Genomic DNA, 27,668 nt, shown 5'->3' on the forward strand with positions numbered 1-27,668 from the left:
GAGTGGTTCTGTGTGTGTATGTGTGTGTGAGTGTAACTGTATCTCAGTGTGTTTGAAGCTTTCTTATCCTACGGCAGAGGTGGGTCAGGGTCATGTCCAGTTCAGCCCCCTCAATGCCTCTTCCTGCTCCTGGACACACACACACACACACACACACACACACACACACACACACACACACACACACACACACACACACACACACACACACACACACACACACACACACTTCACACTTAGCTGACAGAGCCAGTGCATTCTCTGCCAAAAGGAGAAAGATAAAGATGAGAGGGAGTAATGGTAAAATAATAAGCTGGGCTCTTTTTTTTTTTTTTTTTTTTACAGCTTTAGACTCACAATAGAAAGCATGAGAGGGGTAAATAAGGAGCAAGTAGATCATAAATATGTAATAGACATCACCTGTAAACTAAAAATGAATAGAAAGTGCAGGAAATGCTGGAAATGACATAAAAACAACAGATTTTGACTGTGGGAGCTGCTCAGGTCAAGTGCACCCAAGGCTGAGTTCTCACTTTGGGTTTTTAATCCATTGTCTCCTCACACATAAACTACAGAGACATGACGTCTCAGGTGAAGGGTAAAAACGCACACGCCCACACTTAGTTATTTGTGTTTTCTCTCCGAATGTTTGAATTTGAAGTAATGTTGCACATTGCCTTTATTAGACAAACAGCAAAGACAAACAACTTACTGTTGTGCAGGCTTTTTAAAAAAAAATATTTTACTGCTGTCAGAAGACTGCAATAAAAAAAAAAAAAATAACCCTCAGAGAAAAAGAGAAGATGTGGTATTTCAGCAAAGGTCATATATTACTGTAAATGGCTGACAGTAGTCATCTACTATCTTAACTCATCTCAAGGAGGAGAAGAGGAGATGCTGTCAGGATCTGTCACACTCAGTTCAGTGTTCGGCATTGATTGATTGATCACTTCATCATCATTGATCACAGCAGCACAGTCATCACTGGTCTGATAGTGAACAAGATGTTATTTTTCAGTCAGAGATGTTGAAGAAAAAAAGCACTCGGGTTAAAGTTACATTGAGATTTGATATGGAGCACTGGTCCTCACATCTACCTTTTGACCCTTTTTATTACATAGCCAGGCAGAGGGTAGACAGTAAATCAAGGACGATCTGGAAGACCACTTTTCATTTCTTTTAGTTGGATAGTGGATGAACCTAAAGCAAACTAACCCTCTGAGTCAGGGTTACCGCCTCCCCTAGACAATGTGTTTTGTGCTGAACATGTATGTGGCCAGACCAATTATTATTACACCCGGTCTTACATTTAGGAGATGCATGCACAGTGTTTGTGTGTGTGTGTGTGTGAGAGAGAGAGAGGGAGGGAGAGGGAGAGGGATGAAAGATGTGAGTTTGTTTTTATGGTTTGAAGGGAGTGGGAAAGTCAATACAGAGTTTTATCAAGCAGTGTGTTTGCATTGTGAAAGATGGGCGTAAGCTCAGGGCCTGCACACACACACATGCTGATATAGCCACATGCGTCAGGAAAACATGCACACTCAGACACACACACACACACACACACACCCTTTTACATTCCCCGCACCACAGAGGGGAGTGCGTGCATGTGTAAGCGTATCTAGTGTCTCAAGACTACCCAATATGCAAGTGTTTGCCTGTGTGTCAAAGTGTGTGAGTGTGACAGAGAGAGAGAGAGAGAGAGAGAGAGAGAGAGAGAGAGAGAGAGAGAGATAAGGTTTCTGCATAACAGGTGGGATAGACTTTATGTCATCTGTGTTTGGGTCAAGTATCACGTTTTCTCCCTCATGTCTGTCATTAACCCCCCACCCTCCAGCCCTCACAGTCACATACTCCCAATACGGTCAGATACAGTGGGCTGATCTCCTCCTTCTCTTCTTCCTCCTTGCATTTTATATACAAAATATTAAATGTAACTCCATGCACAACTGCTTTGTCACCTTTTTCTGTTATATTTTAAAAGAACTAAACCAATGTTTGCTCCATTCCTCCTTCCTGAAGATCAAATAACAAATGGGAGTTATTTTCCCACAAAGCTTGAGCACTAAGGCAAATCTCTGTCATGTCATCATGTTACAGATGTTGAAGCTCAGAAGACAAACTTAAAGATCTTTGGGGCCGTAGATCATTGCTCTCAGATGTAAACAGCCCCCAATTGCCCATACACTTAGAAAACAGCTGTTGCTGTTTTCCATTTCCTTGTTCATGCTATAATTCAGTTCCTAATTATATTAAAAGTATTTAGTCATAACATGAGTAATATGAGCCCATTGAGCTTAGATTAAAGTGAATCCACACGATAGTATATTAATAGATGACACTTTATTCGTCACGGTTTTATTTATGTTTTTTCCCCTTGTGTGTCTCCAGTCATGGCTGAGGATGTACGGTTACCTGCCCCAGGCCAACAGACAGATGTCCACCATGCGATCAGCTCAGATTCTGTCCAATGCCGTCAGCGATATGCAGAGATTCTACGGCCTGGAGGTCACCGGACAGATGGACCCTCAAACCATCAGGTCGGCAGGGCTCAGCTCTTGTAAAGTTTTCCTCCCTCTCTTAGAGACTTAAACACGTTTGCTCCGTTTTGCTTGAGAGGAATTGCTCAGTAGCCTGGCTGCGCTCAGTGGCTCACAGATACTCACACTACTAAATTAAACAACAAAAATGTACACAGACATCAAGGGAAGATAGCAGAGGTTAGGACGTCATGCTCTTCATATCTTCTCTTGGGTTTTTTTTTCCTCCTTTCAACAACATGCACACGCTCTCTTGCCTGCCCCTGACTTCTTTGAACTTCTTCAGTGCCATGAAGAGACCCCGCTGTGGTGTACCTGACAAGTTTGGAGGCCAGATCAAAACCAACGTGCGGCGGAAACGCTACGCCCTCACTGGACATAAATGGAACAAGAACCACCTCACATACAGGTATCAAAAAAAAGGAAACTGAACATGCCACACATAGAGGGTACATGCACATTTCTTCAGTTGATTTTGTTGTATCAATAATGCATCTGGTACTCTAGACTTCTCAACTCAGTCCTGGAAATGTTTGCTCCAACCCAAAAAAAAAAGTAAAAGAACTTTGGAGCAAAGTTGTAATTACTGTTATCTTTCTCCAATTTGACAAACACATGAAATTACTAACACCATGAAAAATAAATGAAACGAATAAAACATGAATTGAATGAATATGTTTTAATTAAAACTGATATGGCACGCTGCCCCTTACATGATTTGTTTTTACCTCTGTCCCCACAGCATCCAGAACTACACGCCCAAGATTGGAGAGTATAATTCATATGAGGCCATCCGCCGGGCCTTCAAAGTCTGGCAGAGCATCACCCCGTTGACCTTTGACGAAATCCCCTACCAGGAGATCAAATATGGACGCCGCAAGGAGCCCGACATCATGATCTTCTTTGCTTCAGGTTTTCATGGAGACAGCTCGCCCTTTGATGGAGAGGGGGGCTTCCTAGCTCATGCATACTTCCCTGGACCTGGAATGGGAGGGGACACACACTTTGATTCAGATGAACCGTGGACCATTGGAAACCAGAACATACAAGGTAACATACGGGGACAACTCTGGCACATGTACAGTACATAGATGGTAAAACTGACATGTTTATCAGTGTGTGCTGTCCCTGCTCAGTAAATAAATAAATGAAATTAAATGAGAGGTGTTGATATAAATTTTACAGTTTTCATTTTCCCTAACAACACAATTATTAATAACAAGAACGAAAAGGGTGAAAAAAAAGAGCTTTTTGGACTTTAACTGTGGCCTCAGGTGGTTGAATATTTTCTTGTACTGCGAGTTGAGTTGGTGTGCACTGCAGTATATCTGTGTGTGTGTGTGCAGCCACACAGACAGTTTGTTGTGTTGTGAAGCTTTTTCCAGAGGGCTCAGATATTGTGAGGGAGTCATTTGCCCTGAACTCTGAAGGGGGGAAACGCAGGATTTAGGAGTTATCATGTGCCTGATCATTCTGTAAGCATTCAGCAGTTTGAAGCCCCAAAGTCATGTCATGTTGTGTAGGTTGTAATGGATCTATATACCGGTAATAGATTCCAAACTGCTGTCTCCATCGCTTTGCTCCACACCTAACGACAGTTGGCAGCTCGCTACATCGTCCCTTATTTGTCAGGCACACACACACACACACACACACACACACACACACACACACACACACTTCCTCCCAGAGACACACACTGCAGATACTTCTACAATGTTTATAGTTTCCTTAAATCTTAAATTTAATCTTTCATAAATCTAACTTTACCTAAACCTGACTACAACTTTTAACACTCATGAATTCTTGCACCACAGAAACATATTATTAAACTGCAGATTAAGGAAAAAATCCTTATTTTTATGAATATTTGAGAAGTTCCTTCTCTTACTGTGCACCCACTAACCCTTTTTGTTGTGACAATGGGCTTTCCTGCCCTGTTATCTACATACACACACCAGACACAGGCAGCTGTGCTCTGTTTGTCTTTGTGTGTGTGTGCGTGCATGTATGATCATGTGTGTGTGTGTCTTTCTGTGTGATCAGCTCTGTGTGGGATGTGTTGCAGGACAGATCACAGGGGCAGTGGAATCCCACAGTGAGTGGGAGTGTGCTCCACTCAGGAAGATCTGTAGACTGCTCTCTTTGTTGCTCCACACCACTCACACAGCTTAAAAGCAAAGTGCATCCAAATTACAACCCTGTCTGACTTTAGTTGACACATGTGTAGCTATTCAAGAGATTTTTTTCACAGATGTCGTCTTCATTTAGCTCTGGCAGTTGGATTAATTGTTTGAGTCAGTTATGAAGCAACTTTTAGATGTGATTTGTAGTTATAGAATTATTATATGTATTAATTATTCTTGCAAAATGTACCAATATTTTTATATTACTCCTCCTCCAGCAGGGCAGGACACACCCCTTGGAGATCACTTGTCCTTGGAAAAGGGCTTGAGGACATAAAAGCAATTTATAAACATCCTATTAACATTTATAACTGCAGACTCAATGGATTGCAGAACCCTTTATTATTGATTTATTAGCGATTATTATTGCAGGTGACTGACCAACTTTTGCTAACGGCTCAACAGAAATTGAGAAACCAGTGACCCCTACCTAATGCCTTAGTAACATTTACAATTGCAGACATGATGGCTCATTCAAGAGGGCCAACCCCTATGTATATTTTAATAGTTTACCAAGATTTTAACTGAACCATTGCTGAAAAAGAAAAAGCACCTTTGATATCCTTTAACCATCAACAGTCCTGCTGCAAACTAAATCTAACATGAAGGAGGTTTTTCTGCTCCCACCTCACTGAAGTGTCCTGGAGCATGAAGCAGAATCAGTCCTGACCTCTGACCTCCTTTTGAAAGGGGTCAAACATAAACAGACTTAAGCTAAGCGATCAATAGTAAGGCATAAAATATTAACATGTTGACATATGACAGCAAAAGCTCCAGTCTGTTTCATCTTTTCCCGCTTTCCCTGACCTCAGTTACCTCAGTTAGCAAATAACATTTTATTAAACAAAACAAAAAAAAATGGTGTAAATCTTGTGACACACAGTGTGATAAATCAGCCTTTCTGGTGATGCTCTAACAAAAACAGCTTTGAGACTTTATCCAAACAACTTACTGACATGCACACTCTAGCACACCTTATACAAACGACACCCTGAAGGCCAGGGTCAGAAAAGCCTTTGTGGTCAGATGAGAATGAGTAAGTTACTGGCAAAAAGCAGAGCCTACTTGGACAGTGCATTCTGGTTGTCAGGGTGCTGTTTTGTGTTACACAAAGCTGTCGATGAATAAGGCGTGAGACGTGCTGAACAAGTAAAGTAGGACTTGAATGACAAAATGTGTGTGTAGGATGGTCAGAATGAGATGCGTTGGCTGAACTTCTAACTATGCTAAGATGTTTGAAGTTTACTCAAGCTTTCCTCTGTCGAACTGAATGGTTGTCGCGGTTACCTCACAAAAGCCTCTTTATCTGCTCTCAGCCCCCCCTCCCCCCCTCATATCTGTAGCACTCTATCTTGCTCTCTGCTTTTTTCTCTCCTGGAGTGTTAGCTGCAGCTTAGCAAGCCAAGAGGACACTCATGTGACTCTGAAATTATTGATGGTGGTGGAGATGAACTGTGTGTGTCCCTTTTGTGTTTGTGTGTGTGTTGCTATAAGAAATTAGGAGATGCTCAAGGACAGGCATCCAGAGCATCTCCCCCATCCCCTTCAGTGACATCAGCAGGTCCCAATCCCCTCAACAGCATGATGTCACTGGCACAGATCTGACCAATCAGCAAGACCCATCAAGCTAGACAAAATGGCTCGGAAGTTCAGAGATCACAGAGGGCAGGCCCCAGGCGACAAAGAGGGACTGACTGAGGGGAAGTACCCGGCTGTGTGCTGGCTTCACATCAGACACAACCATATAGGAATATGTTGGTCAAATCTAAACCAAGTTTTCTCTGGTTTTACTTTCCAAAAGAAATATCTGTAAGAGGTCTATTGTGTATAGAGGAAGTTGATGCAATGGTCAGTGGGGCACAGCTGCTTTGTGGCCTTGTCAGTGTGTGTAGTATTTGCAGTGGCCCTGGACAACAGAGTCCCTTGACTGGTCAGAAATGTTAGAAATGTGTGCTGATTCATATCAGGAACCATTAGCATGCCTTTAGTGATTCATGTGTCAGATCTGTGGAGAAAATAATGAACAAGCATTCTCATATATTAACAATATGGATATAAGCTCACCAAGCACATTATTAGGAACACCTGAACACACCCTTTTGTCATGCAGTGGCCCAATGATATAGAAGCGGTGTTAGGGCATAAAAGTCATGCATCACTTCAAACATCAGAATGAGGAAAGATAATGTGAACTCAATGACTTTGACCGTGACGTGTTGCTTCAGTGTGAGTTTGTGTATTTCTCGAACTGCTGATCTGGGAATTTCTCACAACAGTCTGAGATTTCACTCGGCATGGTGCAAGACACAAAACTGTGAGAAGTGTTGATTAGAAGGGAGATCAGCCAGGTGGCCTGGTTAAAGATTACAGAAGATGATACAGTAACTGATCAACTCATCTAACACTGGACAGTTGAAAAATTGAAGAAGAAAAAAAAGTAGCCTGTTCTGATGGATCTCAATTTCTGCTGAGGCAGCAGATAATACAGTCAGAATCCGGCATGAACAGCATGAAACAATTGTTCCAGCTTGTCTTGTGTTAACAGTCCAGACTGCCTGTGGTGATCTGGGGAATATTTTCATGGCACACATGAGGCCCCTAGAGAGGCCTTATCCAGTTATAGTAAAAGGGACTTTTACTTTAACTACATTCATGTGCTGCAAGATACTGTACATGCACATGTACATACATACTTCATGTTTCTTGCAGCACATGAATTCCTATGTGTTTTTCATAAGACACATTAGGATTTTGATCCAGTTAAACCCTAACTTGTGTATCTGCTTATTTCCACACAGGTAATGACCTCTTCTTGGTTGCAGTCCACGAGCTGGGTCATGCTCTGGGTTTAGAGCACTCCAACAATCCACTGGCCATCATGGCTCCATTTTACCAGTGGATGGAGACTGAGAACTTCCAGCTGCCTGAGGATGACCGACGGGGCATACAACAGATCTATGGTATGATGAAGTAAAAAAAAAGGTTTATCTTTTATTAAATTTTACTTTAAATTCCTTCAGGTTTATTTGTTAGTATTTGAGGAATAGTAAGGGACTAGTATGACACATTAATATGTATCTTTCTTGTGAGGCAACCACATTGTAATTATTAAATTAGGTATTCCGTTTTTTTAAGCCTTAGCTCAGTGTTTTTTAACCTTGGGGTCAGGAATTCAAATGGGGTTGCCTGAAATGTCTAGTAGTTCTTTTTTAAGTTATGATTAAAAACACCACACACAATCAATTAACAACTATATTCTATACTTTCACTTTCTTGAATATAAATCGCGTTCAAATAAAATGCAGCATATAAAAATATCTGAGTTGGCGCATTTTGATTGACGGTCCCCAGAAATGAGTGAAAATGGGGTCATGTGCCAAAAAAGGTTGGGAACCACTGCCTTAGCTATTGCCAGAATTGCCATGATCCATTGTTTTGACTCTGCTAAGCAAAGTTAACCATCACCAGGCTGTGTTTAACATACGTGCATTTTTTTTTTTTGAATTACGCACATTTAAATTTGGTGCCTTTGTCAGTCATCATACCTACATCTTTGCATCACCCATTATGTGGTAAAACAGATAATGTTCTGTTTCCCCTCAGGTCAGCCAGACAGCGGCCCCACTCAGGCCCTGCCCACTGTAACCCCCCGTCGCCCTGAACCCAGGCCACCCCAGACACCTCCTCGGCATCCTGACCGTCCCAGGACCACAGACAGACCAGATCACTATGGACCCAATATCTGTGAAGGGAACTTTGACACGGTTGCTATGCTCCGAGGAGAGATGTTTGTCTTCAAGGTAAAGGCTTTTTCAAGAGATACCTTCAACTTGATCTGATGTAATGAGCGTAAAATATGGAAGGAATTATGTTTACTATCATAGTGCTTTATTGTACGTCCTTCAGTCTTCCTGCAGCAGAGGAGCAGTTCTGACAAGTTAACTGTGTCAATAAATTAGTTGTTATTTTCTGCAGAATCAGTTGGAGACAAATGGCGTGTGCATGGCCAACAAGACGTCTGTTTTCAATCAGGTCCTTATGGATTGTGAACCAACAGGGCCGGTGTTTTTATGAGGTAGAGCACTGTTAAAAGGGTGGGGTGTTGTTAGGTGTTTTCCTTAAAGAGCCTCCGGACCCACACTAAACATTCACAAGGGCTGAGGCAGCAGTGAGCCATCAGGAAGGTTTTTTTGTTTTTGTTTTTACCTTTAAGAGTTAGTATGTAAGAAACTCTAATTTTGCTGTTGGCTGCAGTTGCACTAAGCTGGATTTTATTGTCATTTAATTTTTAAAGTGCTATGGTTTTATGCAGCTCTCTCCTTACACATAAGACATGTGTTTTCACCAATGGTGGAAGGAGCAGTTTCCAGTCAGGGTCCATGATGTAAGCAAAATACTGTGTGTGGTCATCATTACCAGTTAAATTAACTGAAATCTCAACAGCAAATAGGTTCAAATTTACTCCATTGTATTTTATCCCCTCCAGGATTAGTTCAGTGACAATCTATACATAGAACAGCTCTATAAAGATAAGTAATGATGTGCTCCAGTGGGAGAGGTCAGAGGAGGTGTCGAGTGTTGGCAGTGCTGAACACTGAAGAGGTTCGCAGATATTAGAGAGTGGAGGACAGAGGACATCCGGGCCTTATTGGGAAGGAGCTTTTCAGATTCACCTCTAGTTTATTTTCATCGTCATGTAGGCTACGGTACATTAGAGGCAGTGCATTCCAGTGCAATTACAAACTTGTGCTTTGGCTAATGTTGACAGCGTCCCATGATCAGAAGTTCTGATGTTTGACAGTGAGATGCAGCAGGAGGGAGTCAAACGAGTGAAGATATAGAACAGTGTCAGCAGCAGTTTGACCGATAGTATATGCCTGTATCAAGAGTGAAATACAAAAACATGTTCACAGTAAAGCTGATAAGCTGTTGTAATACATTTCTGAGTGGGCCTCTTTGGATTATTATTGCTATACAGTGGAATATTTGCATATAAAACCAAACAGTGTTTTAAAGGTATACTGTGTGGCAGAGCCCTATCCACTGTCCCTCCAAACACACAGAGATCAGTCTATGAATATCTCTTATCTTGCACACTGTGTGTCTGACACTGACCAGTAGTTATAGGACTTGGCATCCAGCTGCCTGGACATGTGCTGCACATGGTCAGACAGTTATATCTGTGCTCTTAGATTTCATCTCGGCGAGTGATGTCTATGTTCTTGGGTTTCACCCACAGTCATGTAGCTAGTCTGGACAGCATTAATAAGTGTCCACAATTAACTTTTTCCATGCCTAGCAGTGGTTCTTAAACTAATAGCTCTGATCTAATCAAAGTAAATGCAGACCAGAAGCAATTAGTATTCCTTAACTGAGCAGATCAGTTTTTTGCAGATATATTTCTGTTATCAAGCACATGAGGAACGACCACCTGAGTTTTAGATACAATTCAGCATCTGTGGCAGATTTGTAGTTTTGCAATCAACTTTTTGCCTCTTTGTCTGCCATTTGCCACTGAGTGTAACAGGAACAATTCAAGAACAGAACACTCTCTGCTTTGTTCATTCATGTTTATTTGTGCCAGCAGGGTTGATCCCAGATCACCCGTTTGGTTTCTAATAGGTGAACTACTATTCAGTAGATTGAGATCAAATTATGTAGAGGCACTTGAGAATTATTATCTTTGGTGATCCCTGGACTTTTTCTCTGCAGCCAGCCACCAGTTTACAATATCCTTGCTGTTTTAAAATGTTTCAAGCACTGGCCTAGCATCTCTTTGCTTCATACAACGTTGTTTACACTCCACACTGTCAATGTATCAGCATATACGTACATAGGAGATGGTTGGATATGCAGCAGCTTTGTGTCTTCTTTTGTGCTTCCTCTCATTTCTTGTTTGAGAGTATCTCAGAGAGAACACACACTAACAAGTGCCATACTCAGTCAAGTCCATATATCACTGTCTCACTGTTTGCTCACCCAGCAGCAACTGATATTAATAATTTGTGTTTTATTGTCACTGCTTGGCTTATTTCTAGTACCAGTGTGAAAATGATGGCTGCACTATTCAGAAGTTGTAGTTGATAATGAGAGACATTATTCATAGGCAAAGTTGCTTACTTTAACTTCTGTATGAGTGGGAGTGGGCTACATCACATCAGTACCATTCTGTCTCTTCCATGGAGTCCTGTCCATTAAAAGAAGAAACAGGCTGTTACTGTGGTAAAGGAAATGGCTCCTGTCTTTTATTCACTATCAATATTTATTCTCAGCAGTGGGCTGGACACACAGACAGCCAACAGAGCACGCCGGGCTGCTCCCAGTATTGCAACTCCCTTGCTGAGCTCTGGTCTGTTCTGCTGAGGACTAATATGGTCAATTCAGTCTTAATCTGGTCAACGCAAGGAGCCTGTCAGACCACACAAATCGAGGAGCACACAGCCCGTTCGCTTCGGCCCCTGTAGATGTTTCTCTCAGCTCTCGCCAACCCATCTCCATCTCTGTTCCATTCCATACCGTGCCGCGCCGTGCTGTCTGCCAGTATGTCCTACGTGAAGGACGAAACGAGGTGTGCTTGCCAGAAAGAAGCAGCACTGAGCATTTTACCGTTACATTATCCAGGACAAGCAGGGCTACTGACTCACCACTTATGAATGAGTCTCAGGGCTTCTGGTGTAAATCTGTCTGCTGGCCTGGGTGGGTGCACAGATATGAATGTTCAAAAGCACACGTTTTCCCTATATGCTCAGGATAAAATATGCCACTGTGATGCCGATCTGACAGTGAAATCCCTCTTGATAGTCTTAATTGTTATTTGTAGTAGGCTGTGATCAACAGAGAGAGTGGGATATGGGGACATGATAAAGCCAGCAGAGCAGAGACTATTATTAGCCTGCTACTGTTCCACTATTGTTAGTTTATTGTACGTTCTGGTCTAGTTATCCTGCAGACCTCAGTTTGCCTGGCATAATGACCAACAAGCATGACAGACTTAAAGCATCCACATTTTACACTCCTCTTGTGTTTTATTTTAAGTGTTGATCCATGTGGTTCTTAAGAACCGAAAACTACCGTAGTGTAGTTTTACATCTGCTCTCACATGCTTCTCTCTGGAGTTTTAGTGACAACAGGTCAATAAGCCGATCAGCAGAGAGGTTCTGACGTTTTAAACCTCTCTGATGATCGGCTGATTGTAAGGCTCCGAGAAAGGATACCTTTCTCACAACAGCTGTCTGCACTGCATCTTCTTGCGTGCACACAAATGTTTTTAAAATCTGAGATGTGTTGAAGAAATTACTTTTACTCAAACACACTTGTCACTTTTCTCTCCTCAGGGCCGTTGGTTCTGGCGGGTGCGTAGGAACAGGGTTCTGGATAACTATCCCATGCCCATCGGTCATTTCTGGAGGGGTCTGCCTGGAGACATAGATGCTGCCTATGAAAGACAGGACGGCAGGTTCGTCTTCTTTAAAGGTAAGCACCAAATACTTGTAACCACACTTAGGGACATGCTCCTAATTACTCAACTCTGAAACATTCATGACTGAAAACACACTGCAAATTATCCTCTTCATAAGTGCAGCTCAGTTGAGTTGTCAAAAGGCATGACTGATCATTTGTTCTTTATCTCCCGTTAAGAACAAAAGCAGGCAATTGCTGGTCAGTACCTGTGCATCATATTATTTCACATTATGTAACTGTGAGGTTTTGTTGGTGGTAAGCCCCTACAAACAGCAGGATTGAGGTGTAAGATGTGGTGGAGGAAAGAACAGCATCAGACTGTGTTTTTATCTCTCTCTCTCTCTCTCTCTCTCTCTCTCTCTCCAACACTCAAGTGTCATGTATATATATGACCACACCCACAACTTTTATCAAATGTACAATGTAATATATTTTTGTGTTACATACACACTATGCACATGAATAATACCTAATAAAGGATAAATAAAATATACAAACTCAATAATATCAAACAAAAGCCCAATTTCAACCAAAACCTCCTCACTCATCACTTGGTTCATCCAGCCAAGGTAACTGGCATTAGCTGCAGTCCCCAATGCTTGCAGTCTGTGAGAATGAGTGGTTAATAATAATAATTTTCTTCATAAATGAACACAGTGGGATTTATCCGATTTTTGAATGATATAACGTACAATAACCTGACATCTAGCCTATGAATTACAAGCCCTATTTAATGAAGTACATAAAAACAAAATCCAATTTATGAAAGCTCAGTTTAATTGGTGTTTGTTTTTACAATGTCATGACTTACTTTTGAACATGTGTATGATTTGAGACCTGTGAGGATCAACAAACCTCTGTGCTCCTTATCCCTTGCTGGCAAACTGCAATCTCTCCACTCTCCAATCTTTTTTAATGACGTGAGCACACCATCCACTGTTAACTATTCCTTCTTATTATAGCTGTAAAAGGCCTGGCTCTGTTCTACATAATATTTTTCTGCCGTTATTAGCTGTCACTTTGAAAGACTAATGGTAAAGCTCATTGTGGACTCCTTCATCCTTTGTAGATATTGTTGAAGATATACAGTACATACCCCCAGTTCTTCAAGAAAGCAGCAGAACATAATGTATTCTACATGCAGAGTATAAATCTCCTCCAGCACAGCTCATTATTTATACTGCGAGTCCCTGCGAGCAGCTTGTGTTTTACAATGGTGGATAAAGTTGTTGAATGAAAAAGAAAGAACGCAGCCTTTAATGCAGTTCAAACAGGGGGAGCCACAGTCTTTTGGGGCAGCTGTTGGTGATGAGGAGGATGATGTCATTGGCAAGTGTTTCAGTATGACACTTGGCCGCACGCCATTAGCAAAGAAAGAACAAGAGGCAGGAAGAGGAGGGGAAGAGAAAAGGATGGGCTGCAAAACCTGGGAGCAAAAGGGAAAGGGAGAGCTGTTATAAAGACCTTTAAAAGGACCAATCAGATCAGCAACAGCTTGACGTCCTGTCAGCATTACAACAGCAATCCTTTCTCTTTCTCATAAGGTCATGAGTCACAGAGTTTTGCGCATGCAGCCAAGCTGAGGTGTTTTTTTGTTGTTGTTTTTTTTTCTGCTGAATACATTTCACATCAGTCAGCATTTATGGCAATGAACAACAAAACTAACAACTACCACAATAATGACTGTTATCACTACCCACCTCCTGCTGTGGAGAGCTGGATGTAACCTAATGGGGAGCAACACAGACAGAGTTCAGACTCCCAATATCAGCTATGCACATAAATTATTCCACACTGGTAGAACAATCCATTTTCTTCATGTTGACTGACATTATCACCCAATAATGACTGCTTGAATGTTTTCTATGTTTTCAAGGTAAGTCAGCCCAGTTAGCTCTAGCTCTAGCCACCTGATCATTAGGTCAGGTCCACAGTTATCTCCAGTGAAGACAGTTCTGTCTCACCAAGTAAGCAATTAAAATGTACTGTATAGGAGACAGTGTAGTGTGTGATATGTTGGTAGCATTGGAAGATGATGATGATCTTGGTGATCGATGATCATCAGAGACATAGATTATGTTTGACTTATTTCCTTAATGTATGTATTAATATGTTATCATAATTTTTAGTGTAAATTTTATATTAAATTGGATTTCCCTTGTCACAGTTTGACACATATTGCAACACCAATGCGCATGTACACTCAGACCAGCTGTCATTTGAAGTACTGTTTGTTGAATGTAGGTGTCACGCTGTTACAGTAGTAGACACAGTGGAAGAGATCAATAGACAGACAGGACATATCAATTTCCTAGCTACTGCTTTTCATGGTTGAAAATAGTAATGTAGAGTAATGTGTCCTTTCTTCTGTTCAAGTTCAGCTTATTAGCTTAGTCATTATTGAAGAAGGACAAATGTGAACTTATTTGATAGGACTAAATGGAAAGACGCAGTCCGGACTTGGAAAGTAGGAAAAGTCTTGGTCCTGTAACATTCAAAACCTTATTCATCCAGTTCTCTACACAGCGGTTGTGTTTCCCAGAGGTTTCACAACTGTTTTTACCCAAAACAACTCCAACTGTGATAGAAACCACACTGTTTATGCCTGTAGAAAAACAACAGTCCCAAAGCAGGAAGCAATCGAATGTGTCGGTTACTGAAGCACCCGGACCCAAGCGTATAAAAGTCATGGAATAAGTCATGGGATTTTACATCAGGGCTGTGCACCGCAGGAACCCCTCGGAAGTATTGCGTCAACCTCTTGTTCTCTCCAGATGCTGAGTGTAGAGCTTTCATTTTAAATGAGGAGCAAGGGGCTGGAGGTGGATGGGTGGGGGGAGAACTAGAGAGGGAGAGGCAGATTGAAGCCAAGAGCAGAGATGTAATGGTGCCAGAAGAAACAGAGTACCCCTGTCTGACACAGTGAAAAATAATAAAACCTTCCCTTCAGCGAGAAATCTGCCTTAGCCCGACATGAGACAAGCCGCTCCTAATGGATAATTACAAGCCAAACCCAAATTCCAGTCAATGGTGTTGTAGTCAATTTTGCTGTGTTTTTGATCGCCTGCCAACAAATCATTATTACAGTCATATAATTTACAAGTGTGTGTGAACGCTGGTTTGGTTTCTCATATTGTTCGTATTGTTTTACATATTCTGTGCCAGCAAGTTAAATGTGTCTGTGCCTTTCAGAGTGTGTGTTTACATCTATTTTTGTATGTGTGTGTGTGTGTGTGTGTCCATAATGGTTGTAAGTAGGAGTGGAGGGCAAATGTTCTGATGTCTGTATTAAGCAACTCTCATCTCCTCCCCTCTACTCTACTCTACTCTACTCTACTCTACTCTACTCTACTCTCCTCTACTCAGGAAACAGATTCTGGCTTTTCAGGGAAGCTAACCTAGAGCAAGGCTATCCACTGGAGCTAACTGATTATGGTCAAGATATTCCTTACGACCGAATAGACACGGCCATCTGGTGGGAGCCGTCCGGCTACACTTACTTCTTTCAAGGAGACTGGTAACTAAGCCTGTGACCATATAATTGTCCTTTACCCAGTATATATGTTTTATTATGTATGCTTATTATGTGTGCATCAATAGTAAGATGCTTGATCTTGATCAATCCTTAATGTTCCATTAAACAAAAGTGTGTTTTCATTGTTTTCAGATAATGAACCACTGCTTCTTATCTTTGCACAGCTCTCACTACTTGATTAATTAGAATGATTCCTAATTTTAGCTATATATAGAGTATTTCTACATATGTTCTCTATGTCTATTTTATCCTAGATGCAGAGTATAAAGTATCCAGTTATACAAGATGAAGAGAACAGAATATTTTGTTTGTGCAGCTCTTTGCTAACAAAGTTAGAGAAGCTAGAGAAGAGTGGACAATACAAGCATATTGAACACGCTTTGCTGCAGAGCAGGAAAAAAAAACATTTATAGAGCAGCCTTTTTTATGAAAACACTCTCAGGAAAGTAATTACACTGGAGTTTGCATTGTGCATTTACACTCAGCAGCTTTGATTGTTCTGTGGAAACTGTTATATACACACAGTGCACCCTTGGCCCTCAGCCCCTGGTTTAGACAGCTGATAAACAGTAACAACCATCTTTCCTCTGCTGCTGTCTGCAGGTACTGGCGTTTCAACGAGAAGTCGCGCTCAGCTGACAGAGGATACCCAAAACCAATCAGTGTATGGGGATCATCAGTGCCCTCTGCTCCCAAGGGGGCCTTCCTCAGTGATGATGGAGGTGAGCTAAGATAGGAGGAGTGCTTTCTGGGTGGGTGGGTGTGTGTGTGTGTGTGTGAAAGGGAAAGGGAAAGGAGTAGACAGAGGCATGCCTGAAACAAAGAATAAGGGCGTGGTCATGCAATCACCATGGGAGAGGGGATGCCGTGTGTGTGTGTGTCTTTTGGGAAGTGAATCTGAGCCTAAATTTGTTTTACTTAACTGTGCTTAGAGTGGAAATACCCAGCAGTTGGTTGGCTTCGTTATGCATGACGCCTGGAAACAGTCGGCAAACAGCTGTCCTTTCATGCAACCAGTGGGGGACTCCGGGACAGAGCCCAGTGAGCCCAGCGTTTTCCCATTTTCAGTCTTTATGCTTTAAGCTAACCACCTGCTGGATCCTGCTTAGGCCAACATTATTTTTTTAACCTAAGCAGATAGAAACAAATAAATAAAAACCACCTGAGAGCTCAACTTAAATGTCTCTATCTGGTTCAGATTTCTTGTGCACTGCACATTAAGTTGATCTGATATCACTTACCTAAATCCTTGTGCTCCCCAAGCGTGTCTCTCTTACCCTGAGTCTTGTCTAGCCGGTTCAAGGCTTAGCAGGTCGAGCTCAGCCGAGGGCATGTCTCTGAATATTCTGTCCAAATAACTGCTGTAATCTGCCACAGTGTCGCCCCTCTTGTCAGCCAGTGTCCGAACTACAACCTTAGAGACTTTGTTGCAGGCTAAGATCTGACCAGAGGAAAAAATAATTGAATACATTTTCCGGTAATCTTTTCAATGTGAGTTTCAGCATGCATTTCATCCATGATGTGTCTCAAAAACAATGACATCTTAAAAAAAAATGTACAAACAATGTAATGGAGAAGCAGATGTCACACCCAATCTTGATGAGATAAATAAGCTTATTCCCCAAAATGCTGAAATATTCCTTTAAATTGTTTGTCTTCAAGCTGTTACGTTGGTTTATATCTTCTGCTCTCCTTGCCTTCTCCAGCTTTCACCTACTTCTACAAGGGTTCCAAGTACTGGAAGTTTGACAACCACCGTATGAAGAGCGAGCCAGGCTACCCCAAGTCCATCCTAAGAGACTTCATGGGCTGCAGCGTGGACCTGGACCCGGACAGAGACACCGACACAGACTCAGGACGCAAGTTCCCAGACGTGAACCGCCCACCGTTCAACCCAGATGTGGGACGAGACGGCGACAAGGGAAAAGACCAGGACAAGACGGACCGAGGGGGAACAGACAAAGACACGGGAAAAGGTTCGGACGGCGACAAAGACGAAGACTACCGCGAAGGTCGCGAGGAAGATACCAACGAGGTGGACGTGGTGCTGAAGGTGGACGACAGCGAGGAGCGGACCATGAACATCCTGATGGTGACCATCCCACTGGTCCTGGTGCTGTGCATTCTGGGACTGATCTACGCCATCATCAACACGCTGCAGAGCAAAGGAGCGCCGCGGCTGCTCGTGCACTGCAAGCGCTCGCTACAGGACTGGGTGTGACCCTTGACATTTAGGAGACGCTGAACTTTGAACTTTGGACCTTAGACACCCGCCTCCTCTAATCCAAACCTCTCCCCCATGAGTGATTCATCTGTCTCAAGTCTCTGTGCTCAGTGGCTCCAGCAACTCTTAGTACATGTGGTAGTAGATCCATGCAAATACTGTACTGACAACACACACATGCACACCCACACTCATCCACGCACACACACATACACCATCCTAACCTCTTCTTGTCTCCCATGGTGCTCCAAATGCGTTGACTGTAGTCTATTTATATGAGAGAAGTTTGCACATTGTGGTTTTTTTTTCTTGTTGTTTTTATTTTGGTTTTTCATTTTGTGTGACTTTAAGTTGTTGTTATTATTATTTCTAAACCAGGAAGGCCGCTCTATTCTCTCTCCCGGGTCTGTACCGCCCTCCTACTTCCCCAAATCTCAGTAGGGGCTTTTTTCCTTGCCGATAACTTGACATCTGCTTATGCTATCACAGTTACCACGAAGGAAATACTACATGCAAGGGGTTACAACAGATTTATAGAAGAACTTGCTTAAACTTCAAGTTGGGTTTAGAAGAGTTCCCCCCACCTTTCATCATCCTCTGCTTCACCTTGCTACATCTCCTCCCTTGTCTCTGCAGTAAAGTTTGTCACGGTCAGAGAGAAACAGGGTTTGATCACAACAGATATTCCACTGTAGCTGACAGTGAGGGGTATTTAGAGGCCTGGTGTGAGTCCTTTGGATTTTGTCTCATGATGGTTGGAAGGTTGAGATCTGAAGGTTTGAGCTTTGTTTGTTGTTCATGCAGACACTGCTTTGGTTTTATAGTGAAGGATAAGCCCTCAAAGGATAAGTCTTATCACCATTCAACTCTTATTTTTGCAGTTTTGGCCATTGATTTAAATGGTAAAAATTACACTGCACTCACCATGTAAATTGCAGAGATCTGGGAATGTGGGGACCTGAGGATATCGCTAAAGAGAAATAAATCACAGAGGCTTCAAACAAGTCCAAGGTTAGCCCAACGTATCTGGGAGAGTAAATGAGGACAGTCTGTAAAATGTCTGTTGGTAACATAAATCAGTCCACAAACCAGGATCCACTCTGTTCAAGGTTTCACTTTGATCTGCCATACTTGCCATGAAAGTGCACCCACAGTTTCCAGGTGTAATGCCAGGATTACCTCCAAATTAAGTTGCTTAGAAAATCCATTGAACAGTGGTTAAAGGAAGATTTCAAAAGATTTCTTCAGCTTTGTGCAAAGCCAGGCCTCTTGTTTCCTTCTGAACTGATGTGGTAGCAAACTTATCTTCTAACTCGAACCAAAACCTTTTTTTTCTCAAAAGCCAGTTGTCTTACAGATCATGTTTGCTGTCCCATCAGACTTTGTTGTAGCTATTCTCCCGTGTTCACAGATTTCTGCAGTTACTTTAATGATTAGAATATGATGAACAGTCAAAAAATACTGGCTAAAACTACAAAAATGAAACCAACAGCTTCAACATTATAACAATCCTTTAAATTCATGCCACTGCTACCTCGTTCTCCTTCTTTATGTTGTGCCCAAACGGTTGGACAATAGGTCCAATACCTGTTTGTTTTTTTTGTTTGTTTTTTGTCTTACCTGGAAACAATCTAAAGACCTCTTTGGCTGAAAAGGTAAACAGAGTTAAAAGAGGACCTCCTCCTTTAACTCTCATTTATGTGGCTAATTCTCAGAGAGCCTCTTTTTTCTGTCAACAATAAGAGCTTTTATTTGTGCTACAGAGGAGACAGACTAATGGCTCATTTAAAAAGTCAGCTCTTGCCTCTCCTGTGAAACAACACAGGATTCACTGCATCTGTGTGTGTGTGTGTGTGCGAAACAAAGCAAAGTCGTGGCCTTTAACTTCAGAACAGGATGTAACTCCACAAACGCAGCGCAGTGGTGGCAGTAAGCAGCTGCACAGCATTGCACTTCATGACAGACTTTTTACTGCCAGTCCTTTTTTTAAAAGGACAATTTTGTTATAAAGAGAGCAAAGCTGTGAGCGCCAGGGTGGGCCCGGGCCACGCAGGCTCATGTGAACGCAGACTAATCCCCTTCATTAAAAAACAGCAGGTGTGTGCAAATGCTGTTAACCTCGATGACCCTTAAACTAAACCTTGAACTCCCAGAATCAAAACACTCCCCACTCTCGTTTCATCTCGCAACACCAGAGATAGGATGGATGAGAAGTGTGTGCACGGAAAAAAGCCCATCTTAACTTCTCATTACGATGAGCCAAGGATTAAAGGGCCACAACAGAGTTGTTTTTTAATACAAAGCTACTTAACTACAAATCATTTTCACATACATGCTGTAGAGTTTTACATTGTCATGTATGTCTTCTACCACCGGTAGCTGCCTTTTGTTTCCATTCATTTACACTGAGTATGAAAGTCAAGTAGCAAACTAATTAACCACAAAATGTCCTGTAACTTTGACAAAACAATGCTAATGTTCAATATACGTACTTGGTTATGCAGCTCAAAACACATTTTAATTAGCTGCTTACTGCTTTTTATTCTTTAGAAAAATGAATGGTTGCCATGGAAATATACATTTAAAATTATTGAAATAGTAACAAATGGGCATGAACATAGAAAATTAATTGTGTCATCCTCGATAAATATTTCATAAGAAAATGATGATGACGATGATTCCTCAGAGACGAGATCAAATCACATTTAGAGCATTTTTTTAGACAAGTGGCTTTACCCAGGTTCTTTTGGAGCAGGCCCATTATAAAAGTGTAGCAGCAATATAAAACTCAGAATTTCTCATCCTTCGTGTTTTCCGTGCAATGGTAAGATTGTGAGTTTAAAAAGCAGGATGAGGCGAGCGAGGGTGTAAGGGTGGAAGACTTGAGAGTGTGACTTGAAATGAATTGGAGGAAGGCTTATCTGAGGTAGCATGAAGTAAGCTGCCACTCTTGACCAGAGGGGGCTCAGCTCGTCCAGCTCAGGTTACACAGATGTGGACGGGGAGGGTGAGGAGACACCCAATTTCCTGCAGCTGAGACAAGGAAAGGCGGAAGGGGGAGGGAGTCTGACCTCCTCTCCGCCTGAGCTTGCAAAGTTTGGATCTCAGGAATAAGGAGGGGTGGGAAGAGAGAGAGAGAAACAGCGAGCGAGAGAGAGAGAGAGGGGGGCTTTGATGGCTCCCACTGGCAACAGCCCATGTGACCCAAATTCTCCTGCTAGCTCAACAACAGCGCCGGCCAAAGAGGAAACTTAAGCTTACAGTAGGTGACAGACCTTTTGTGGGAATGCTCGCTGGAAGTGCTTAGCTTGTAGTTGTGTATCTCCCCCCATTACATGTTTTAAAATGCACTGCCCCCACACAGGGGAAGACCCTGCTAGAGATTCACAAAACCTTGACAGCTTGTACATTGTTCAAAAGCTCCAAGTCCCTGATTCCATCCCTGTATATCACTGCCACAGCTGTTGGCACAGAATTGTTACTTTGGTTGTAAAAATTGAAAGAGTTACCTTTCCAAATAGCCCAAGGTTATGACTCTAATCAAAAAGATTGAAGAAGAGTAACCTTTTTAATTCCGGCACATTGTTTTCAAGCTTGTGCGCAAAAGTGGAGAAGTCTGGCAACAGGTTAAAGCCTGCATACAGATTCTGACCTTTCCTCTGAAGCAGTAGCAGTTGAGCTGTCATTCCTCTGTATGTTAACCCTGCTGTTGTTCAGTGAGGTGAAAACAGGTTGAGGTGAGACCCCCAAGCACACAGAGTTAAGATAATAGGACACATGTAGTGAAAGCAGGAACCAAAAAAAAAAAAAAAGGAAGGGTATAATCAGCTATCACCAGAAGTCTGGAGATTGATCCAGTGGCCAGTCGATAGCGGTTGCCAGGAAACGGTGTCCTGTGTCCATTCCTCACCTCCTCATCGTCAAGGCTGCGGGGGGTGGGAGGGAGGTTGGCGGACGCAGCTAATCAGCGTTAAAAGCAGCCCCCACCCACCGCCACCAACCTCTCCTCCTCCTGTCCTACTCGTCCCACACACACAACGCGTTCTTAGACAGCTGAGCGTCTGGACAGGCTCCGAAAATGCAGACTCACTGACACAACGTTGCGTACGGACGGAGCCTCCTCCTTTTTCTCCTCAGTAACCTCCAAACAGAGAGCCCACAGGGAGATAACCACTTCAAAGCCTAAAGTAACCACTTCAAAGTTGAAAACCTATATAGAGTTAGATACCTGAGTTTGCTTTACTTGAATTTTACAGGGTTTTTTTTTTTTTTGGAGGGGGGGGTTTGGTGACGAAGCAGTTTTTGAGTGATTCTCTGTGTGGTCACAGTGGCTGGGATTGAATTTAGCTCAGTTCATTGTCTCAGGACACTGAGCAGAAGAGAGGGGAGAAATCTGTCAGGGCTGATTGATGAATGCTTGTGTGTGTGTGTGTGTGTGTGTGGATAGAGTGTGTCAACTTAATCAGCTCTACTCTCCACAAGCGAGGCCCGACTGTTTTCTGGCTGTAAATTTCCCACACTGTCTTTTTCCCCACCCCTCTGCATACTCAGCCCAGCCCTCTGAGCCCAGGGGGATCATAACAACAACAATGGCCTTCTCTCTCTCACTCTCTCTCTTTCTCTTTCCCCTCTCTCTCCCTAATACGCATACAATCACACACAACCATGTTATTGTCTTCCCCCAAACCTTACCACCTTCCCTCCCTCAAGGAAACTAGTCCAGGCCAAGGTCCAGCCTCACAGAGCAGAACCTCCTTTTTTTTTAGATCCAACCTCCTTGTTCAGCAACATTTAACACTGTGGAAAGCTTCACTTACAAACACTCTACCTGTCAGGTTTTCACTTTGTCGAACAAAGGCCTGTCACATTTAAATATAAAGTTGCATAGGCTGTTCTTCTTTTATGTTAATGCCTTGTGTGTTTTGAAGTGTGGGCCCTCGATGCAAAGTTTGGGTGAGGTTAGGGCATCACTCAGCTTGTCTACGCTTTCATCTCTCCGTGGATGTATTTCTGTAAACACTGCACGTTAGGCTCTCCTGATTCAGCTGCTCTTGTTTTGTCTCTGAGCGCAGCCTTTCTTACCTTTCTGTTTTTATTGTATCTTAATGAACATCTCTTAAAATCTCCACCATCATTCAGAAGGCAGGTATTCTTTCAGCTGCGTCTGTTCTCTCCACTCTGTTTACTTTTTTCTGTGTTTCAGTGGTCGCAGCGTGTAAGCCATTGCATCAGTGCAAAGTCTTACCTGTACCAGAAAATACCCCTTCATAAACAAAAGACAGAAAAAAAAGGACAACGTGTAGTAAGACTTTGAACGGTCAGCTTTGTGTCTCATGACAGGACCCTAAAGGATCATGGGTTGTCCAGCTGCTTCTCTCTTTCCCCCAGAGTGTATCTCTCCCGTTGAGCTCCATCCACCCTGAAACCACTCATTTTAAATCATAACCAGGTCAAGTCATCCCTTCACCATGGGGATGAAACAGAAACCGAGGCTGACAAATGACTCTCGGCATTGGTGCTGTCGTTTCCCCCCCCCTACCAGACGAGTGCGGTGCATCAGCCCTGACAATGAAACTGCTGGACAGCCGGCTCAAGAAAACTGTTTTCATCCACTAACTACAGCTTCAGTAGAGTGTAGATTCTCGTTGGGATTCAGTCTGTTCTGCGCTGACCATCGATTCCTGGCATCTCGCACTAGGTCCTCTCGAACTTCTCTCTTCATTACACCTGAGTAATGGTTTAGTGACTTTCTGAAAAAGAAAAAAAAAACCTTCTCTAATGTCCCTGATTGGGATGAGGTGAAGACAAAAAAAAGAAGAAAATCAGCAGATGATGAAAACATCAAGAGGTTATTCTTTGTCCTTTATAATTAGTCTTATTTTGATTTGATTTTGTTCTTTTTTTCTTAGCAAACTTGATAGGACTTTTTTTTTGTTTTTTTGTTAACAACATTCCAATTAGGTTTTTATTGATTGGTTGTTAGTGGGGTTTTTTCTGTAGAAAAAATGTTAGATTTTATACATTTGTGTTGTTGTGTGTTCACCTCTAGTTGAGTGTGTTAACAAGCCATGCTGGACATGTACACATTAAAAGTTGCTCTGAAAATATTCACAATGGTGCTTTTTTATGCTCAGACTGCAAGTAGAGAATCACAATTACACACACACACATGCGCTGTTTCCCTGCTTTAGTGAGGTCACTGTCCAGGGCCTTGCTTCCTGTCTCACGTGGGACAGGCAGCAGAGCAGAGCAGGGAGAGAGCGGTCTGGCCCACTGCCAGGAAGCCACATGAGTGGGGAGGAAGTTAGCGAGCACCATGCAGAGCCTATAGGAAACCAAGCAGGCGATGGTGTCATCACACTGAGAGGAAATTCATTGTTCACAGCACAGCAGTGTTGCTTTTTTCTGATGGATTTTATCCCATCACTAAAATGACAGAAGAGAGACCGATGGCAGACTTTAATTAGATGTTTTTGGTGCCTTAGATTAAGTCCTTTTCAGGGGTGAAGATGAAGTGACACCTACTGACATCCCACGGCTGGCGTAATTGGCGAAAATTGACACCAGGTCATAATTACTTTGTCTTCATCTTGAGTCCTCATGATCAGTTAATGGGGGTTTTTTGCTGAGGGCTGTGGACTCACTGGTAGGTATTTTAGAACAAAATTAAAACAGACAAGGAGTGAACACAATCGCCAGCCTTTGGATGAAATGCAGGAATTTAACACATGATAAACCCTAACTTTCATTCATTATGTCCACAGATCCCATAAAAAAAACACCAAAACCAACAATCCATCAGTGAATCTATCATAAATGTTCCTACTCTCTTTGTCCATTCCTAATCAATAGTTCAATATCCACTCTTCCTTTTGCTTTATTTTATTCTCCACCACTAATCCTGCTAAATGCTCCATTGTATTCACAAGCTAGTTGCTGCTGTTTGTTGCTCAGCAGCAATTTATTTGTAATTGTACTGCAACATGGACATAGAAACAGAAAGGTTGTGGGGTATACATTTTTTTAAAGAAGAATGATTGAAATGTTAAATGTCTGGCGATTTTGGAGTTGTATATGAGTTATACTGTATGTGGGTTCTTTACTGCCAGGTAATATTTTAATTTTTATGTGTAGTAGTTTCAGCCACTATTAACATGAAATATCAGTTTGACAATTTTAATGACCACTAATGCTCCAGACTTAAGGATGTCTGAGGCATGTACTTTAAGGTACTAAGAGATACTGTATCTCCAAACATCTAGATGGGCCCTTGTCAGATTATTGATTTTGAGGATAGATGTACAATGAGTGAACACACTTTCCAACCCCATGACCTACTTTTCAATGTGCTGTCAGCCATTTCAAGTGAGCCATACCTCTGTGCACTTCGTAAACAAACTACTTTAATGGTTCATGTCGTGTGTGTACATGGTATTTAAGTATGCTGACCTGCTTTGCTCTCTGTTTACATGATTTTAATGCTTTCCTGCTGTGCATGTGTGTAAGTTAAGTCCATGTCTGGCCAGGATCATTGCTTGTTAAATCTATCTGCCACAGTTATCACCAGGTACACCCTGTGGAGTACAATAATTACTTGCAGCCATCTCTCTCCTCTGGATAGAAAATTAACTCACTTTCAGCCCCACCGCGCACACAGGCGTGCATGCATGCACACACAAAGTTAATCATTAGAAACCCTGATTACTCTCCTTCAAATGTCTGCACATAGTAAAGTTGAACCACCTGTCAAAGAACATGTTTACAGTAATACACCTGTTGGTATATCCTGTTGACATACAAACTGGCAGGGGTTTGAATTTAAATGACAGGGTTGGGATATTAAAGATCCCATATACTGCAATATAAAGGCAGATGTCCATGTGTCCTTTGAATATGAAGCAGATCTAGATACTATATTAATACTGCAAATATGTCACAGACTCACATAGAAAGACACAGCCTGGATTTAGAAACTGAGGCTCAAAACAAGCTGTCAGGACTGTAATTGTAGCATTGTGATGTCACAACGAAGCAGTCGCTGACCACAACTATATCCCAAACACTGCCCACATGGACCCACCATCCAACCAACCAACCAATCAGAGGAGAGGCTCAGTCCCCCCTTTCTTCTGATTGGCTCACTGATCTGTTCTTCTTGAGCCAGACATCGAGAAGGTTAAAGGGACAACGAGGAGTTTCTAATCGGTTATAAAAAAGTCTCACGTTAATGTGGATTCTTTGAACCTCTGACTTTAATTATTGATGAATTTAACTTAGAATTAAATATTAACTCAAACAATGTCAAATGGGACATTTAATGAGCTATGACGCAACACTGCTCCGTACTGCACATAGCTCTACTGTGTTGTACTGAGTGGTTGTTAACACAGATAAACACAGTATATCTTCATCTCTTTCTCTCAGTAACACACGCACACAGAGCTACAAACACACACGGCATGTGTCCCTTGGGATGTTTTGCTCATTAACTTTATTACATCCCATAATTTTATGAGCTTTCTTGCTTGTTCTGATAATAGGTTTAACATCAGCGTGAAACCAAACTCTGCAGGTTTTATCAGCACACACAAGCTTACATATCGCACATGAGAGTGTAAACACTCACATGTTCGCAGAGATGCGAGTTTTATTGTACAGATGAGGGAACTACGTATCATAATAAAACATGCGGCCGCAGCAGGTTTGCATTAAATCTCACCACCTCATCTGGGTTCCCTTTGTATTCTCTTTGTAGCGTACATCAAGAATTGATGGAGGATGCAATAAAAGTTTAGAGAGTGTAATACAAAGTCAGGAGAACATGTTGACCAGGTAAGTCTTCCCATGACTGCTGTGCGATTTCCCTGTGGATTTGGTTCGTGAGCTGAATATGAAGGTTTTGATCGCTTGTCTCAGAAACGTTCCCCACAGGATGAGGGATGTTTTGGATGCTTTGGTTCATCTAGGATACAGTCATGCAAGTTTTTAAGAAGATTTCCCCGTTGTAGTTTGATTGAAGCAAAACTAATGTTTAGTCATGTAATTATCCCCAAATTAGTAATTAAATAAGATTTTGTTCAGTTATTTCTTTATTTCCATAATACTGAATACAGTACCCTCACAGATGTGAGAGAAGATACACATTTTGAGAATATTTCTCCTGCCATTGTGTCTCATCTCTCCTGGGTCTGTGGGGGCCAAAGGTTCATAACACACAGGGTTGTGGGAAGTGAAGAGCCTTTTCAGTTTTTAGATTCAGCTGCTGTGGAGACGAGGTCAGAGCTTTCTCTCAGGAAAAGGAGAAACGTGGAAGTTTTGTCGAGACATTTCCGGTGGAGCTGGATCACCATGCAAATCCACAATAACAACACGTACATGCACAGTGTCTATAAGAAAGAGTTGTGTTTTCTGCTGCAAGAAAACAGCAGCGGGTTACTGCAATTACTGTTTACTGTGAGTTTTCAGTGAGTTGCTAATTAAGCAATAATGAAGCACAACAGGGAAGCGGTATTATTATTATTGTAAAATATGAAATATAACACATAATAACAAAAATGAACAATGTTGGGCCTTCAAGTGATCGCCTAGTAAGAGGTATTTGTGTACAGGTAACCTAGAGTACATATATACAGCACAGCCAGTTTATGACATGCATGTAGTCAATTTGGATCAGTGTCCTTTCAGGTTAGAGAGGTGAAATACAGCTTCGGACAGAACAGTGG

General features: G+C 42.1%; 1 protein-coding gene across 1 annotated transcript in view; it reads left to right on the plus strand.

The window, feature by feature from the left end:
• Positions 1 to 24,053, plus strand: part of mmp15b (matrix metallopeptidase 15b) — a 30,083-nt gene extending 6,030 nt beyond the window's left edge. The window contains exons 2-10 of the mRNA XM_085767450.1: positions 2,392 to 2,540; positions 2,827 to 2,949; positions 3,283 to 3,590; positions 7,525 to 7,686; positions 8,330 to 8,526; positions 12,061 to 12,199; positions 15,554 to 15,704; positions 16,326 to 16,444; positions 17,429 to 24,053. Coding sequence (XP_085623576.1) covers positions 2,392 to 2,540; positions 2,827 to 2,949; positions 3,283 to 3,590; positions 7,525 to 7,686; positions 8,330 to 8,526; positions 12,061 to 12,199; positions 15,554 to 15,704; positions 16,326 to 16,444; positions 17,429 to 17,943 — 1,863 coding nt within the window. The 3' untranslated portion in view covers positions 17,944 to 24,053. The remainder of the gene's footprint in view (positions 1 to 2,391; positions 2,541 to 2,826; positions 2,950 to 3,282; positions 3,591 to 7,524; positions 7,687 to 8,329; positions 8,527 to 12,060; positions 12,200 to 15,553; positions 15,705 to 16,325; positions 16,445 to 17,428) is intronic.
• Positions 24,054 to 27,668: the final 3,615 nt, after the last annotated feature.

This window comes from Trachurus japonicus, chromosome 3 (assembly GCF_045865225.1).
Source record: "Trachurus japonicus isolate A0001 chromosome 3, Traja_1.0".
Lineage (NCBI taxonomy): Eukaryota > Metazoa > Chordata > Actinopteri > Carangiformes > Carangidae > Trachurus > Trachurus japonicus.